We start from the raw sequence: 19,625 nt of genomic DNA on the forward strand, positions 1-19,625 counted from the left end.
TCTTTTGTTCACAGGGCGATGAGGATGGCCAAGATTAACTTGTTGGTCACCAGATTCATCGAATCAAGTGCCATGTGTACGAAGATGATGCTAAGACCAGCTCCGTTTGGTTGCCGGAGTTTTCTGGTTCTTTGGATTTCTCTGGAACAAAAAATTGACGAAATGGAAAAAAAAAACTCCCTGGAAGTATCCCGGTAAAATAAAAATCCCATGTTTGGTTGACCGGACTATCGTGGAAAAAAAAAAATTCTGTTTGGCTGCTTTTTAGCACTAGAATTTTTTTAATCCCACTCTTATAGTGATTGCTTGTGTGGTGAATTTTTTTAATCCCACTCTTGTAATAATTGCCTTTTCATCCCTTCCCAAAATAATACCAGGAACCAAAAATAAGCTTGCAGAAGCTTATTTTTGGTTTCTGGGAGTATTTTTGTTTTCCAGGGTAGGGTTTCGTGCGGGGTTATTTTGGTTCCTAGGATTACAAAAGTCCCACGAACCAAAAAAATTCCCGCAACCAAACCTGTGAGATGATAAATTTGCACCCCACTGTAGGATAATTCACGCCATTTAAAGTGATTGACGTCAAAAAGCGTGATAGTCGAAAACTTCTTTTTTGACGCTTTTTGACGTCGATTCAGAGTGAAGGGTGCGAATTATCCCATAGCAGGTGCGAGTTTATCATCTCCCTAATTTAATCACACCATTTCTGCCTTTCTTTATCCGTTTTGGTATTACGTTTCGTCTCATATCATGATCCACCCGCCACGTGTCAATTCAACTATAATTTTGGTCAGCCGCGTTTTATTTTGTACGAGAAATATCTAAAAAAACCGCGATATATTGACGAGACAAAAGAAATACATAAACACACACGTCTCATTAAAAAACCCAAAAATTTCTAGTCAATACCAAAAACACGGTAAATTGAGAAAAACGCGGTATTTTCAGCAGCTTATAAATAGACATGGATTCTCTTCTAACTCAGACCTCATTCGAACAAACCTTCATTTTCTACGTATTTTCTTCCCTTCGCTATCTCCGACGAAAATGGTAAGATTTTCCCTCGTTATGAAACCCTAATTTTTTTTTTTAGAGATTTTGATCTCTAAATCCTCTATTTCATGATCAAATATTTTCTGCTTTTTGGAGTGATTTTGCATGTCCTAATGTATCTGATCATGAAATTAGGGTTTTACGCTGTTGATTTGGTCGTGAAATTAGGGTTTTATGCTGTTGATTTGGGAATATGATGCGTTTTAATTAGGAAATCGTTCCTCGTCTTATTTATTTTTATTTTTTTAGATTTCGATCTCGAAATCCTTTATTTCATGATTAAGCGTTTTTTTTTTTTTTGGATCGATTTTGCGTTTTCTACTGTATCTGATCGTGAAATTAGGGTTTTAGGCTGTTGATTTGGGAATGTGATGCGTTTTATTTAGGAAATCGTTTCTCAACCTAATTTTGCTTTATAGATTTCGATCTCGAAATCCTTTATTTCATGATTAAACGGTTTTTTTTTTGAATTGATTTTGCATGTTCTAATGTATCTGATCGTGAAATTAGGGTTTTAGGCTGTTGATTTGGGAATGTGATACGTTTTATTTAGGAAATCTTTTCTCGCCTTATTTATTATTATTTTTTTTAATAGATTTCGATCTCGAAATCCTTTATTTCATGATTAAACATTTTTTCCCTTTTTGGATCGATTTTGCATGTTCTAATGTGTCTGATTGTGAAATTAGGGTTTTAGGCTGTTGATTTGGGAATGTGATGCATTTTATTTAGGAAATCGTTTCTCGCGTTATTATTTTTATAGATTTCGATCTCTCCACCTTGTATTTCATGATCAAATATTTTCTGCTTTTTTTGGAGTGATTTTGAATGTTCTAATGTATCTATTCGTGAAATTAGGGTTTTAAGCTGTCGATTTGGGAATGTGTTACGTTTATTTAGAAAATCGTTTCATCTGATGTTGCCTGCTAGGTGGAATTTCTGTTCTTTCTTTGATTTTTGAAAGGATCACTTTAAATTTGCTTGTTTTGATGTATCATGGTTTTAAATTTCGACCGAAATCCAAAATTGGTGGAGCCCAACACCGAAATCGCTATTAACCGAAACGGTATTTTATTTCAGCCGAAATTTCGGAATTTTTCCCTGAAATTTCACCCAAAAACCCTGTTTTGTTTTTTTTTTAATTATTTTAATATTTTACCGAAATTTCGAATGAAATTACCTAAATTTCGGCCGAAATTTTATATTGAATAAAATACTCTTTTTCTTGTTTTGCCGGATTTCGGTCGAAATTTCATTTTTTCAAGGGGTCCAAAACCAGTACCGAAACCGAAATTTAAATCCTTGGATGTATCTGATAATAAAGATGCAGATTTACGGTGCCAATTTCTGAAATAATTTGTTTTTCTTTGGTAATCGCTTCATTCATTGCTGTTCGAGAGGTTAAATTTCTAAATTTCTGTTCTTTGTTAACATTCCCATTGAACCTTCCGCTTTTGCTTGTTTTGTTCTCTATTCTTTGAAAGTTAGGGTTTAATTATATCGGAAATTATGTGTTTATCTTCGGAAACCATCAGAGCTGATGTTGTTTGATCACTCTCTCTGTCTCTCTCTGAATGATATTCTGTCTCTCTTTTATTGTTAGTTTATGAATGTTTTGCATTTCTTATGTTTTTTAATGGGACACAACCTACTTTAGGACTCTATTTTCTTCATTTAGTTATATGAGATTATTCTAGTTGGGTTTTATTTTATTTTTTTCAGCCTGGATTTACTTCAATTCTATGGTATATATAATCCTATATGTGGGGGCTGTCCACAACTCCACATTACCTAAGCGCCAAACATCGCTAATTCAAAGTACAAACTTAGTATTTTAGTTAGCGCATACTAATTAAAACTAAAACAGTAAGTACGAGCTCCTCACACACACCCCTCCCCCCCCCCACCAATATAAAAGACCTAAGGATGAAGCCCTATGGGAGTTTTGGATGTGATTCTTGCTAGGGGCCAAGAGCAGCCTTCCCAAGGTTCTTCTTTCTTCCATTCATCTCCCTTCCCTTTCTCTTACTCCTTTCTTTCTTCTTTACTTTTCTCTTTCTCCGTCCCTCCTTCCTTTCCTCTTCTCTTTCTCTCTCCCTTTCTCTCGTCTCTCTCTTTTCCCTCAACCCATCTCTCCATGCTGTCCAGCAACTTTGGCCTACAGTTTTGAACTGCCTTACAGTTGACAGTCATCCTCTCTTCTCCTCTCCCGATCATTTACCCACTCTCTTCTCTACCGTTCACCATGTTCAGCTAACAGACAGTCCCAACCTCCCTCTTTTTCCTATTGCACTTTTTGGCTGCAAACCATTTCTCAGACTCCTTTGCCCCCTTTCTTTCCCCCCTTTACCCCCCTTTTCATTCCGGACAGCACTGCTGTAACAGCTGTTGTCCAGGATTTTTTTTCTTGTTGTTTCTCTTCCGTCACTACCCACATCTCTTACTTGCTGCTGCCTTGCTGTTCCTGCTGCTCACCGCACATGGTTCATTGCTTTTCCCCACCCTTGCTTGTGATATCGGTGGCCGATGCCGCCCTTGCTCTTTCTCCTCCTCCTCTTGGGCCTCCTACGTTGCGGGATTTGAGGTTGACACAAACTCACTATCGGGTGGGACGTATCCTACTTCAGTCATATTGACTTTATTGACCTGATTTTGCTAACTTGACTTCTTTATCAGCCACCCTCCTACTTTGGACTATCTGCCCTAGATTGGTGATTTTCAGCCATGTAGTTATCATTTCACTTTCTTTCCGGATTGTACACAGATTCTTGACTTGCTGCCCTTATTTTTATATCTGATACTTGGATTTGAGCTAAACTGTTGCATGTTTATCTTTGGTTGAATTAAACTTATTGATGATTCAACTTGAAGGCTTACTCAAGGGCAAACCCTAGTTGTATTTTGAACATTTTGGATGCCTAATTTGTTTTAGGGATGATACTGCTGATTATTACGCTCCAAAGGTCTTCTTAAGAACCTGCGAACACTGGGTTTGCAAAACTTATTTTCTTCTCATAAACATAACTAAAATTTACTTGTTTTAGTATCTTTGCTTTATAAATTAAGGATTATAGATGTTGATTCTGGAAGTGGTGCTTTTGCGATGGAAATCCTTTTTTGATATACTATTGTCTGATGGATCAGATGTCTTTTATTTATGTGAGTTCCGTGTGGGGCTGTTCTTTCTCAGGAATTATATCACTTAATTCACTTTGTTTATTGACATCTCTACATAAAAGAAGAGGGTTTCTGTTATTAGGTTACCTTTTTTTTATGTTTCTCTTTGGAATTTGTTTTATTTTCATGAATTGTAAGTCACTTCCTCGTCTTGCTTCTGACACTTGTTTTATTTGTTTTGATCTCTCTGCATGGACAAAATTAGGCTATAGTGGTCTTGCAATTGATATGGTCTTCCTTGGAAATTGCTTGTTTTCTGTTGTCTATCTGGTTTATGGTATTGTGCATTCCTAATGGAACAATTTCTTCTAATGTAGTATACCTTGATGTGCTTTAATTTTCGTTATTTTGTTTGAAAAAAAAACATAGTTTTTTGTTAACGGCTTACGAAAAGGTATCGTTTTCCTGTGGAAGTCATTTGTTGATTTGATTCATTTCCGCAGATCCTTTGTTTTCTGGATCTTTTGATCATTCTTCTGAGTAAACTACTGTTTGATTGCAATCAAAGATGGTATATATATTTTTTTGATTATTTAAGACAAAGGGGTAACTGTTAATTATGGTGCCCTTCTTTTTTATGCTCTTTATATATGAAATTTTCTATCGTTATTAAATACCTTATAGATTCAGATTTCTTTATAGCTATTAATTACTGTACACTTAATGCTCTGGCTAGTATCTCAACAAAATTTGGTAATAAAAGCACACATTTTTCACACGAATAATGTTTGTGCATAGCCTTTTTCTTCTGTAAATGAAGTCTGTTCGTAATTTAATTTCATTGGCTTTTTTCGGATTGTGATTCTAGTAAGCAAACAAAATTGTGAACAGGTAATTCATCCCTAATTCCTATGCATCTGAAATCGGTTCATCAGATTTTACCTTTTAGACAATTATGAAACTTTGGATAGGCACTTCTTCTCCATGCTTCTATTTCCTAAGAATGGCGCATATTTCTAAAACCAATGTTTATGCCATTGTTATATAAAAGTTAGGTAGTGCAGGAGCATGTCTGTATTTGGTCATGATAGAGGAGACTGACGAAAGTAAATATCTTTGACTTCACTCTTCCAAGAAACATGATAGTAATGTTTCTTAAATAATTAACTAAGAATGAAGAACTAACATTTTAGAAAGATGGGTTCATTATTCATTTATGGTATGTGTTGAATGCTGCCAGTCAGTTGCTATTTTGACCACTATGTTTTCTTTCTGGCTGTTTGATGTGGAGTACAGTTAAATTTTGAACTGCAAGATTAGTGTTCTCTCAAATTTGGTTTCAATTGAACGAGTTTATGACTTGTGTATCATTGCAAATGACAGACAACTTCAAAGCGCCTCGCCGACAGGAAAATAGCAAAATTTCAAAAAAACATCACAAAGAGGGGATCTGTTCCAGAAACAACAGTAAAGAAGGGAAATGATTACCCTGTCGGACCAATTGTGCTTGGTTTCTTTGTCTTCGTGGTCATTGGATCATGTATGTTCTATCTCCTTCCCTATGTTTCTTTCATAATTGATGTTTGATCTAATGTTTGCTTCTGATTCTTTTCTGCATCTTTTTGTCTGTATTAAACAGCAATGTAGGAACCAAATGGTAGAAGATCACATATGTGGATCACATCTTTCCTTGCTTAGCTAATTTAGTACTTTATAATCGTAAAATTTGGGTAGCCCTGAAGCTTATCTAAAACCTTATAAATGTAGATTTCCCTTTAAAGATTTAATATTTAATACCTATAACTTATAAATGTAAATTTCTTTATATATCATTTAAATATTTTATCTATCCCATGTATAATCGGAGAACTTGGATGGTCCTATTTATTATTTAAGAACTTATAAATGTAATGTTTTCTTAAACTATCAAATACCTTATAAATATCCTTCTCAAAAAAAAAAAACCTTATAAATGTAAATTTCTTTATAGCTATTAACTATTTTGTATAAATATCTCTCTCTATAGCTATTTAATATGTCATAGATATAAATTTCTTTATAACAGTTAAATACCTTAGCATTTATTAAAGTTCTCTGTATTTCTACTCCATAATATTTAATCATAAAAGCACATTTTTTCACTACTAGTAATGTCTGCACATAGCACCTGTGTTTTGTTTTCTTGTCCAGAGTAATGATGATATCTCTTGTAGTTCTTTCAAACTGAAAGTATTTATGTTGGTGCTCCTTTTCCTGGACCTGTGATATTTTAAACTTGAAAATTTTTAGAATGTTACACCCTTTTTCTATGCTAATCAGTACTGCAGTGATAAATTTTCAATTATTATCAGTACCAAATTGGTTTTCTTCTTCTACTTGGGGTTCTTGTCCCACTTTCCTATTGTATTGTTCTAAATGGTTTTGCACCTTTCTGAAATCATAAAGGCCAGAACATCAGGAATTCTGGGCTGCTAGTACAAATGGAAATGACATGGATTCAAAAAAGTAGGGAAGCATAAAAATACATCACTCATTTGGGTAAAATTAGGAATTGTTTGCACTTTTAGCCCATGTTTGGCAACCATGAATATTTTTCAATGGAATGTTGAGTTATCAGGGGTAGGGAGAATGGGAGAGGGAGAGAATTGAGAGGGCATGAGTTATGAGAGGGTGAGAACTGACTGAAAAATAAGTAAAACAAATACTCTATTTTGAATAGAGTTTCCCTTTTCCTTTTTTTTCTGCCACTTCCCACCATTTCATCACTCATGCCTCTCAACTCTCTCCCTAACCCACCCTCCTTGTCCTTCTCCCACCACCTGATAAACTACTATTCCATTGAAATAACTTTCATGGCTGCCAAATGCGGCCTTACTATTTGTGCACCAACTTTCAAGCTGAGGAAGACACTCATTTGAATGTACAGTTTCATTTACTCTAATTTCAATGCACAGCTTCTTGAAGCTCTCTTGAAAAGGTATTGGTTGATTTTAGTTTGTCATATTTGATTCTTGTTCAACTTCGCCGGTTGGTCTGTGTTTCGATGGAGAATTGGTTTTATGATTGGAATCATAGTAAAATATTAATAGAACTGAAATTACTCTAATGTCAATGAATTAGAAATGAAGCAAAAAGTTTCTACTCTAAAATCTGATTGAATTATGTTCTTTCTTTTTTCTTTTTCCTTTATCGGCAGCCCTGTTTCAGATAATTAGAACAGCCACAAGTGGTGGGATGGCTTGAGGAGACTGACAAAGTTCTGCTAGGAAATGGGGTGATGTTTGAATCTATCTCACATAGTTTCTAAATTAGAAGAGAGGAAACTTTTTACAGTCATGTTGGTTCTCTGATGATTAGGATTGTTACATTTACAATGAAAATAATAAAGAGTGTTTCCTGCTGGATCTAAACCAGTGTTACTATTTACATCTTATTAGGACTTTCTACACCCTTCTGCATGTTTTGCTTGTCTGTAATGTTTAAAAAACTAGGCTCCAAGCCTCCAATGAGAACTTTGCTAAGGTAAAAGGTAGTCTCTCTGGTAGAGTGGTTGATGCAGTCAACTTTTCATTAACTCATTAACTTGGGTGAGTCGAAGGAGTTTATTGATTGGAAAGGGTAAAACTTGAGGATAACTCGGTCAAGATAAAACCTTATTGACTTGGGAAATAAGGTTTTATTGGTAGATACCGGTATCAACGTATAAAACGATATATCATGAATATTCGAGAATATAGTGAAATATTCCCAACATATTGGTATTAGCTGATATATTATGAATATTGGAGGGCGTCCTATACTATATACCCGATATATCAGGACCTAAAGCAAGGGGTCTAATTTTAATTAATTTTGCTACTTCTGCCGTTCCTCTTTATACAATATCGGTCTTAAGTTGCCTACGGGTGAGTGTCATTTATTACTTAGTCTCTCGTGTGGAACAAAGTTTGCAATCAATTTTTAAACCTATTAATTAGGGCTGCAACTCGGGTCGGGCGGGTCGGGTTTTGGAGAACCTAACCCTACCCGAGAAATATCTCGGGTCGGGTCGGGTTTTTTCACCTTGACACAATTTTTTAAGGAAAGTTCTTGTTTCGCAAGGCAACTCAACTCATAGAAGCAGAAATTACACTCACATTACACTTGAATCAAACAATGATGTAATTACACTCACATTACACTTGAATCAAACAATGCTGTAATCAAACAATGTTGTAATTACAATCAAACAATGCTGAATCAAACACTTGAATCAACTCAACTCATAGAAGCAGAAATTACACTCACATACAATAATAGTGGGTGCGTGGGTTTTCACTTTTAACTTTTAACTAACAATAGAAAAAAATGTACATATTATAACTTATGTAACTCGGGTCGGGTCGGGCCCCTTCAAACCCGGCTCGACCTGAGATTCATGCGGGCTTTTGAATGCTCAACCTGGCTCGACACGAAACCCATGAAACCTGAACCCAACCCAGGCTATTTTCGGGTCGGGTCGATGCGGGTCGGGTAAAACCTGGTTCGAGTTGCAGCCCTACTATTAATGTCGCAAAATTTGTTTTATACCCATTCTCCTTGAAAAGAAATAGAGCAAAACCTCTTATTTGCAGGGGTGCAACTCGGGTCGGGTTGGAATGGTCAACCTTAACCCAACCGCCTCTAAATTTCTCAACCCTAACCCAACTCATCTAATTCGAAATTGGGTTGGGTTTTCGGGTTGAGTCGGGTTCACCTTGGGTCAAACAGAAAAAATACAATAACTGAAAGAAAATCAAGATAAAATTAGATGGAGGTTGGGTTCAAGTCGGGTTGCCAAGGCCTCAACCCTATCCCAACCCAAAATTAAATCGGGCTGACATTTCCCAACCCTAATCCAACCCAACCCGAGCCAAAATCGGGTTAAAACCATCAGGTACGGGTTTAGCCCGACTCAAGTTGAAGCCCTACTTGTTTGGTTGCCAATATAACATAGACATCCCAGGGGAATTCTGAGGGATGTTTGTTGGCTAATAATTGCATATCTGATGATGTGATACCCTTGTCGCCTCCTTATGATATCCAGGTCAAATTCCGAAAAGGGGGAATTTTGAATGGATTCCATGCGAATAATGCTTTTCCTGTCTGACAACCCACATATGACCTCGTGTGTTCCAAAGTCTATGGTAGGGTTGCAACTCGGGTCGGGTTCAACCATAGTTAGCAAAACGTGATACGGGAAAAAAACGGGACTGGAAAAATTCGGGTTTAATACAGTTTTGGATAAAAAAGACGTAGTAAAAAAAAAAAACGGTCAAAGAAACGGAAACGCCAAATGCACGGTGAATGAAAAAAACGAGTTTAATATGTTTTGGTTTGAAAAAAACGGATTTAATAAAACGGGTGTGCCCGTGCTGGTAAATCTTTATGTGTAAATGTAACGCCAAAAAAATTATGGTTATCATTAAATTCAACCCAAAAAATAAGTTAAAATGAGAGACTTAGGGCCGGTTTGATTTCAGGTTAGTTTTTTCGTGGACAAAACTAAACCCGGAATATTTGCTTATTCAGCATTTGTTGGACAAAAGTCAAAGAATGAAAATTAGAGCGACTGGATTCCGATGTGTGGAGAGGAATTTCAATTACCCCAACTAGGAAATTAGGAATAGCCAATGCCATCCAAAATCAAATACCCTGAAAAGGGCAAAAAACCTCTTCCAAATGATCAAAGAAGGCAGGAACCCTAGCTGAATGGTGCTGGTTTGAATAGTTGAAAGAGAAGGATTTCATGGAGACAAAAGCAATCAATCTCTAATTGGAGAATCAGAAAGAGTAGAGATTGATCAACTGTTTGATTTAATCCTGGAGACAAAATCAGCTTCTTTGTTATGGTTTTTGGTTTGCTTAGTCCCAAGATTCCTTTTTGTAATAAGATCCATGGTTCCATTTTTTCTTTAAGTCTATGGCATATGTGTTGTTGGATTGTTTTTTTTCCTAACCAGATCCATGTCAAGGGGCATCCACTTACAATATTGAACAAACAACAAATAGATATAATCAGGTTAGAAAGATATATCAACGAATAAAAGATAAAACAACTCTCTGGATCAGGTATTCATGATAGCAACAGACTGAGAGAGATGAAGAAGAAAACAACGAATTAGGGCTTATATTGTTCTGTAATTAAGAATTGGGACAGGGCGGGTTAAGCTTTTCGCAAATCGGGTTGGGTTAGGGTTGGGAAAAATCAACCCGAATTGAAAATCAGGATGGGTCGGGTTGGGGTGTTGGGCACTCGAATTGGAAATTTCAAATTCTCATTTAGGAGTGATGTTAATTCCAACATATACATATGATCATAGTTTATATTAATATTACTGTATTCCGTCTGAAGAAGTTCTGTATGTATTTTTCTTTTTCAACATTGAAATAGTCTCCACAGTCCACAATGGACGGTTTGGATAATCCTATGGTGCGGGCCATACCTTACTTTAATAAAGTGAGGAGTGTGATCATCAAAATATAGTAGTGCGGATAACATTTCCTTTTATTAATTGTTAGTCCTTGTTTGTTTTGGATTTTGAGAACCGATTGTGAGTCAAAAATTGATTATTGGTGACTCACTATTGGTTCTCAAAATCCAAAACAACCCGGCCTGAGTTGAGGTGGTCAACTGTTGGTACCATATCAAATCAGGTCAACCCGACCTAACCCAACCCGAATTGCAAATCGGGTTGGGTCGGGTTGAACCCAGTCGGATTGGAAATCAGGTTGGGTCGGGTTGGCCTCAACCCGACCCAACCCGACCCGAGTTGCACCCCTAGATAATGGTGTTGGAAGGTATTAAGCACCAAATACATTTGATCAATCTCTACTCTTTATGATTCTCCAATTATGCTTCGCATAAGAAATTTATTTGCAGTGATTAGGACTTAATCAAAACAATGTAACATGCATAGACTATAACGAAATCTAACTGGAACCGAAATTTCCAATTGAAGCTCATCAAAAAATGGGAAAAAATGAATTTAAACGGACAAGATCTACATATCTTGTATGATCCATTGGATTCCAATGGATCAGTTGTGTAGCAGAAGTTCATGAATTTGGTTTTCAACTTTGGAAAATGGATTGAATTTTTATAAAAAAACAGTCAAATGATATGGGGCCCACTTTGGCATGATTCAAACTGTTCATTTATCGGGCCACAACAACATAAATAGGCTGCACCTTGTAAATCATCTACATAGGATGATCCTACCCCTCCCATCCGTTGAGGGATTGCACCTTATAGAAAGCTCCACAGATTAGTGTAAGATATCTCTAGGATACATCATGCAGTACTTAAACTAAGGAAAAATTGCCAATGGGGGACACCAAAATACAAGAATTGTGAACGGGAGACACAAATTTGAAAAATTGTGAAAGAGGGTTGATAACCCCCTCTTGAGAGTTTGATAACCCCTTTTTTAGACTTGATAACCCCAATTTCATCCCTCTCTAACAATTTTTCAAAAGTGTGTCCCTAGTTCACAATTCTTGTATTTTGGTGTCGCCCATTGGCAATTTTTCCCTTAGGCTCTGTTCACTTATTTTCCCGGGAAAGGAAAAGAAAATGTTTCCCAGAAATCTGATGTGGCATTAGGAAAAGAAATCCAGGGAATTTGTGCAGGACAAGGTTTCCCTGGACTATTTCTGGACTGTTCACTTGAGCAGGAAATGATTTCCAGGGAAACTGCTTGCCCTTCTTTTTGCACTAGTTTTCCTGGGAAACGAAATCCGAGTGTTTTTGTCGGAAATGAAATCCCTAAAGGGGGGGGGGGGGTGTGCAATGGGCTTTTCCATGTCATTTTTTGACTTATTGTAGAAATTCCACATGTGTAATGCTATTTTCCCGAGAAAGCAAGTGAACACCAGAATTCTCTCTTGTCAAGGAAAAAAAGAGGTTGTTCTCCAGGGATTTGCTTTCCTGGGAACGCAAGTGAACAGAGCCTTAACCTAAAGTCAAGAGGGTGCAGAATGTCACAAATACACAGCCGACAGTTTTTATCTTGGGAATTGATATATTCGCCCCCCTTTTATTCTGCGGGACACTCCCCTCTAGAGTATTTATGACTAAGGTTTTAAATTTCGGTTTCGGTAACCGTTTCGGCCCTCATGAAAAACGAAATTCTGGCTGAAGTTTCAAAATTTCTGCTGAAATCGGGTACACGATTAAAAATTAATATATTTTTCATACCAAAATTTTGGTCGAAATTACCAAAATTTTGGAAAAAAATGGTATATAATTAAAAATTTTGAGTTTTTTTGGGTTGAACTACTTGAAATTTAAGACGAAATTACAAAAACCAAAATTTTGGCCGAAATCCGGTACCTTTTCGGGTTTAGGCAATTTCAGTTTCGGTGTTGACCGAAATCCGAAATTTCAGATTTCAGTCGAATTTTAAATCCTAGTTTTTTTTTTGGGAATTTAAAGCCTTGTTTTTTTTTTTTTTTTAAATTATTTATATAACGTAGGATGTCCCCACCCCCTTCGGGAGTAGGACTAGTCCCTACGGATACACGCAACGACCCACTCACCACATGTCTCAGGTAAGTCGGGGGCGGGATTCGAACAGTCGTCAACAGGGAGCAAACCAGTCGTCAACAGGGAGCAAACCCGTGACTTTATACCGAAGAGCCAACGCCTCCGTGGGTTTACTACTACCTTTCTACACTACAAGGGGGTGTCCCAAGAAAGAAAAAAGGGGCGAATATATCATTTCCCTTGCTTGAAACAAACGTCCGGGAATTTAGTTTTCTTTAGCTAGAAATAATAATTCCAAGCAGCATTGTCGTAGTTTTAGGCAACACCAAAACCATTTTATAAATCCAACCCAAAAATAAAAAATATAAAAAAAAAAAGGAAAAAGAAAAGAAAAGAAAAAGAAAACCTACACCATTCTTCTTCTACCTGCGCCTTGGTGGCGCACAATCTTAACCTACACCAACAAGAGTAAAAATGAATGTTTTATCAAGCATTAAGGGGTTGGCATAAAAACATAAGAGAAGAACCCTCACCAAGTCTCCTTCCTCCTAACCGCTCATAACAATCAACAGAAAATAGTGACAAAGAGAGCTGAACTACCTCGTCCTTCTCAACCCACCTTCCAAGTCTGAGTTGACTCGGTCGAGTCAGCCGAGTCAACACGGGCCGGACACAGACCGAGTAGAGCCGACGATAACCCCCCATTGCAGCAACCACCTTCCCTTCCGCCGGCGGGATGAATCTCCGGCTCAGGCAGAGGCTCTCCCAGAGCTGTTCATGGCGGCAGATGGAGTTCCATTGGTGGCAAACACAGGCCGCGGTTGCTAGAGATTTCGGGTCGAGTCGAGTTAGGATTTCAACTAGGATGTCTTTGTGATCATTGATGGAGAAATAGAATTGGGTTTTTGTTTTCTTGCTTTTCTTTTTCTTTTGGTTTTGATTCTTGTCTAGTTTTTGGATGAGAAGGTGGTGGTTCATTTTTTTTTTTTTTCAGTGTTGGGGTGGAGAATGAGAGAGAGTGAGAAAGGAGGGTGTTTTTGTAGGAGGGAAAGGAGAGAGACATTTGACTTTTGTGGGGGTAAGGGAAATGGGTATCGAGGGAAAGAAGAGATGGGCCAAGAGGAAGTTCCAAGCCACTTTTAACTGCAACAGATTCTCTCTTTTTTTTACTGTTTTTATTTTTATTTTTAAATTTTTGTTTGATTTTTCATTTTTTTTTTTTGGGGTCAATTTTTTAGGGGTGCAACTCCGGTCGGGTTGAGGCGTTGAGGTTGGCCTCAACCTGATCCGACCCGAATTTTTAAGCTTATAAAAAAATATTTTATAAAAATGTCGGGCTGAACTCGGGTTGAGTTGCCCAAACCCTCAACCCGAACCTGACACAAACTCAACCCGAACCGACCTGACTATTTTTCAGGTTGAACCCAACCCGAGTTGCACCCCTAATTAACTTGTCTTGTATCTTATTTTTTAAACTGTCAAAGGTTATTCTAGTTCCCAACAAGCTCTTTCAAGCCAATTAAAAGGAAAAGATACTGTGTTTGTGCAATAATTAAAAGATGGTAGTGCCAACATCAGTAGTTTTTTCTCTCTCTTTTGATTCATGCCTGTGCAAAAATGTATAAATATTAGTAATAAAGGAGACTGATATTGGCACTACCATGTTGATAACTACGCAAACTCATCATGCCTTTTATTATTTAAATGGATGTCAAAGGTTATTATTGTTCCCCAAAAGCTGTCATAATCTAATTAAAAAAAGACAAGCTGAATTTGTGCAATTATTAAAACATGATAGTGCCAATATAGTAGCAATAAAGAATCGAGCTAAAAAGTTTAGGCTACCGATATTGGCACTACTATGTTCTAATAATTGCACGAATTCAACATGTCTTTTATTATTTTACTAGCAGTCAAACGTTAATACAATTCCCAAAAAAGCTCTCAGAAGCTGATTAGAAAAGAAAAGACAAGGTGAGTTAGTGCAATTGTATTTTGTATCCCTATAAAACTGCAAGCGTTTTTATATAAGAAATGCTAATGTCAATTTTCTAATTAGATGATTCATGATTTTAGTAGTGATTGAAGGGCAAAACAGTTTGGAGCTCCATATAGAAACTTTTTGCAATTCTTATCCTAAATAAACAGGATTTGCTAGCATCCATCACAGAAGGCATTTAGCGGATTCGCTGTTGCATGTGAGCCGCATTACTATTATTATTATCATTATTATTGGGGAAGTGATATTTACGCCCCTTTTCATCACCAGGAACACCTGGTGCCAGTATACCAATGACTAAAGGGGGCCTGATGTACTTGATGTCAGAAGAATCTAGTGGCCTTGATTGCCACGTACACTGGCGCTGGGTGTCCCTGGTGATGAAAAGGGGCGTAAATATCACTTCCCTTATTATTACTAGGGATTTGCTAGCGTCCGTAAGGCATTTCGCGGAAAACCTTTTTGTTGCTTACTTTTGCAGGAAAGAACAACCAACCTCAACAAGGGAAACCATTGAATTTTATTTCTTCAAAAAATTCAAATTCATTTCTCATAAATACCTACCTTTTAAGCTCCATTTTTTTTTGAATTTCTTGAAAATAAATTAATTTTTAGGAAAAGACAAACAAAAGGGGATAGAAATGCTGCTTTCCCCTTTAATTTTTGTTACATATTGATTTTATTTTCGCCTTATTTTTATATTATATATATTTTTTGAAATTTCCATGAATTTTTTTTATGGCATTGGAAAAGGTTGAAAAAGTAACAGCTTCCAAAGTCTAGGGTTTCTAGCCATGCCAAAGGTAGCCGTTGTCCCCTTCATCACTCAACGTTCAATGATCTATACAAAAATTCAAACTCTATAATCCGTCCAAACATAAAGAGCAGAACAGGAAGAGGTAGGCCCCACCTCACTTGTCCTTGTGAGGTTGGATTTTGGGTCGGAAAGGGAAACCTACCCCCCACCCAATGAAAGACGTAGAACAGTAAGCACAAAATAATATAAGGGCATGGGAGACTTTTAGAAGGTTTGAAAAAGACTTGTGATTAAAGCTACGTGGAGAAACCCTAATTCATCCCCACCGTTAGATCAATCCTACCAACCTACAATGGGTCACACATGGGGATATCTGTGCGTATAATCACGACCGTTGATCGGAGACTCTAGGGCATCCCCACTGTTAGACCAATCTAATTCCTACATGGGGATATTTGTGTGTACGATCAGGACCGTTGATCTGGTCACATCATCACGCGACCCACATGATCTGATCCAATGGGGAACAAGATTACACCCTATAAAAATCAAGGGCTAGGATCATCCGATGAACAAATGATGATCGATCTTTTAGCAATGCAATCAACGTCATGACTTAAGAGGGCGTGTTTTGTCTCTCTTGGACTTGTTTGTTGGACCCTTTTGCTTGGAGGAATTCGATAACAGGAAATGTACAACAGAAACAGCAAAGATCCCCCAAAAAGGTGGTGGTGTGTGGTCTGCACGGTATCAGAGATCAATCGTTCTCACAGTGAGGGTGCCAATATCATTTCGTCAGGGTAATTTTTTTTAGTGCCAATGAATTGGTTGGCCTCTCCCCATTCATGTGAATTTGTAATCCTGTCATGTTTTGAATATAGTTAGGGAAATGATATCAGCACAACCATATTTTCATATTTTCACTAACCCATCTTGTCTTTTAGTATTTAAAGAGCTGTCAAAAGTTTATTACATTTCCCAAAAAAGCTCTCACGAGCCAATTAAGGAACAGACAGCTGGGTTTGTGCAAATATCAAAATATGGTTGTGCTGATACCATTTCCACAGTAATTTTTCTTAAAAAAATAAAATAAAATTGTGGCTAATTTGTCTTTGGTTACATAGGGTTATTTCAACACAACACTTATATATAATGTTGGGTTAAGATTAGGGTTGAGTGATTTACAGGTAGCTAAGGTTGGGTTTGGGTTACCCTCCTCGGGCTGTGGCTAAGGTTGGATCCGGTTAGGGTTGAAGTAATGCTTTTTCATGTTGGGCTAGGGTTGGCCTCAATCAGTCCTAACTCGGCCTGACTTGCACCCCTAATGGTGGTGGGTCATTCCACTTAGGATTGCGTACTATGCCACAAAATGTGCATCTATGCACAAATGATGGTAAATGTAGGGAAATATCATTTTCATATCCCTTATGTTAGTCTCCTCCCTAACATATATTCTTCGGAGCTTGCTTGTGCCACGTATATGTGAATCCCTTGATCAATTAAGCCTAGTAAGGGGTTCCGTCAAGAAAAGCTAAACCATTGATTAATCCTCTATCTTACTTAGGCGATACCGTATGGGACCAAGACCATGCGGCCGCCTCATAATGTTCTACGAGATCAATGGTCTAGATCTTAAACACATGTTCATCCGTAGTGCCAAGAAAGTGACCATTAGGATTAATGGCATCCAAGTCTATAAATTCTTGAATTTGGCAAAGCTTTTGCTTCTTCTCCAATCTAAATTTCACTTAGACATCGATAATGAAACTTATAAGGAATGGGGAGAGAGGAAAAAAAAAGATCAAGTCAAGGAAATTTACTTAACTTTCTTCTCAAACAATGCCACACAATAAAACAAACATACAAACACGAGTAATAAATTAAGAAAGCAGAGAAGCCTAGAAAACAAACATACAAACACAAGTAATAAAGAAAGTAGAGAAGCTTAGAAAACAAACATACAAACACAAGTAACGAAGAAAGTAGAGAAGCTACGAAATAAAAGAGAGAGAGAGAGAGAGAGAGAGAGAGAGAGAGAGAGAGTCAAAACCCAACTGCTCTCTTATCATGGAGTCTAAGGCAATGGAATCCAAAGTGGTGGAGATGTGTTGTATGCAGTGAAACTCTTCCTATTGAATATTAGTGAAGAGTGTGGTGGTATCTGCTTGAATGGGTCTCAGAATTCTAAGTTGTTGCATTGCAGAGAGCTTTGGTTGACCTTTTTCTTCTTGTTTGGACCCTTATTTCAAAAGGAAACTTCCCAAATCAATAGATAAAAAGTTACAGCCTCGCATAGTGCCAACCGGGAAAAGCTCTTCTTGGTTTGGTAGCACTCCTAGATTTTATTTTATTTTATTTACTATTATTGTATTATTTTCTGGGATTTGCTAATCAATATTATGGAATGCCATTTCGCAGGTGACTTTTGCATTATAGGAAAGCCACACAGACTCACTTTTCAGCAGATTTTGTCCTATTCATTTACTGAATCTGAGGTGGCTGTTCTCTCCTGCAAAAGTTAGCCGCAAAATGGCTTTCCGTGAAATTGCCTAGCAAATCCTTATTTTCTTAGGCATGATTAAACTAATCCTTGGAGATGATGCCGAAATATGGTTCCACGATTAATGGCCGGTAGAGCTCCAATATGTGATGGATCTATGATCACAGAAAACACGTTAGGGTCCTAGAATTGTCACGCCGGGAGACCACTCCGGCTGAAGTCAGAAATCGCCACAAAAAAAAGAAAACCAAGCAATAGGAGAGTAAAACTGGGAAGAAGATGATGCAGATTCAAGCTATTGAAGATGCGTACCTTTGAGCGCAGGGGTCTTTTTATAGGGGAGGAATTCATAATAACTTATAATACTTGCCCTTGTGGGAGTCTTTCCTCATTGGGTGACTTCCTTTGGAGATAAGTACCAAGAACTGATTTCTATCCTAGTTCACCGACCCTGTAGGACAGTTGCCGCCTTTCACAGGGACTTTCCCTTCAAGCACTTTCCTACTTAGGGGAGATTGCTAATTTGCAGAGATGGAGCGTCCTTCTTCCGCTGACTTTCTAGGTGGTAAGTTTGGTTTCCTATTTAGGCCGTTCTCCACGTGTCACATGCTTATTAGAGGTGTGGATTTTACCCCTTACATATTGCCTACCACTTCTTTGAGCCGCCGTATCCGGGTCGAGGAAGTAGTCTTTGGCTTCAGGGGTCTCTTCTGCTATTTAAGTACCCCAGTATCGACCTTCGATGAGGGGTAACCGTGATGCTCGGATAAAATTTTAGCAAACCATGGCTCGGGGGTACGAAGCTTGTCGAGTCCGAGCTTTATGGAGATTCCATTGGTGGCTTGAGCGGTTCAACACTTGGGGAAAATTAAAAATTTCTTTTAGCGAGAATTTGAATGTGAAGATTCTAAAATGGAGTAAGGGGGAGAATGACTTCATGGCGGCGGAGAGAGAGAGAGAGAGAGAGAGAGAGAGAGAGAGAGAGAGAGAGAGAGAGAGAGAGAGAGAGAGAGAGAGAGAGTGAGTGTCTGATTCTGAGGCCACTAATAGTGGTTCTCGCGTTCCGAGCCTCGGTGCTTCATCGGCTCGTGATACAGGGTCTATCAAGGAGTCGAGGGACTCTGGAGATCAAGCTCAAAGAAGGCCTAGTTGGAAAGTCATCTGAGAAGAGGAACCAACTGTATTTGGAGATAATTAGGATGACCTTCCTCTAAGTACGGTAGTGAGGAATAAGGCTCAGGCCGCTGGTACTTTAGGGGAAGAAGTGCACGAGCTGGAGGGTGACCTCCTTGTGCCAATTGAAGGAGAAATACATTCATCGGATCCGTAGAAAATACCACATCCCGGAGGACTATGTGCTTTGACTTCCCAAGGGCGATCAATGAGCTTGCGAAAGCACGGTGAAGGGAGAGCTGTCCTTCTATGAAGAGGCCCTTAGGGTTGGAGTCTGGTTTAAATTGTTGGAAATAATTAATAAGGCCTAGACATTCAACGGAGTAGCCTCCACACAGCTGGCCCCAATGGATGGTGAAACATTTTAGGGTTTATGAAGAAGCTGGAGATGGTCCAAGGCGAGGAGTCGCTGGCCTTGTTCCGCAGCTGCTTCTCTCTAAACAAGCATGGAGGAGAAGCAAGATGGTGGTATGTCTCCCGTCTAAGAGGAATCAAGGTGGTCGCCTTCTTCCATAAAGAGGTG

General features: G+C 38.0%; 1 protein-coding gene across 1 annotated transcript; it reads left to right on the top strand.

The window, feature by feature from the left end:
• Positions 1-904: 904 nt before the first annotated feature.
• LOC143863246 (uncharacterized) lies at positions 905-7,577 on the top strand. The gene is made up of 3 exons (XM_077373919.1): positions 905-1,047; positions 5,551-5,707; positions 7,364-7,577. Exons 1-3 carry the CDS (start codon positions 1,045-1,047, stop codon positions 7,408-7,410), a joined length of 207 nt encoding a protein of 68 aa, XP_077230034.1. The 5' UTR covers positions 905-1,044; the 3' UTR covers positions 7,411-7,577.
• The last annotated feature ends 12,048 nt before the right edge of the window (positions 7,578-19,625 follow it).

The sequence above is a fragment of the Tasmannia lanceolata genome, unplaced genomic scaffold (assembly GCF_043159265.1).
Source record: "Tasmannia lanceolata isolate RefF3 unplaced genomic scaffold, GAP_Taslan_0.1 ptg000003l, whole genome shotgun sequence".
In the NCBI taxonomy this organism is placed as follows: domain Eukaryota; kingdom Viridiplantae; phylum Streptophyta; class Magnoliopsida; order Canellales; family Winteraceae; genus Tasmannia; species Tasmannia lanceolata.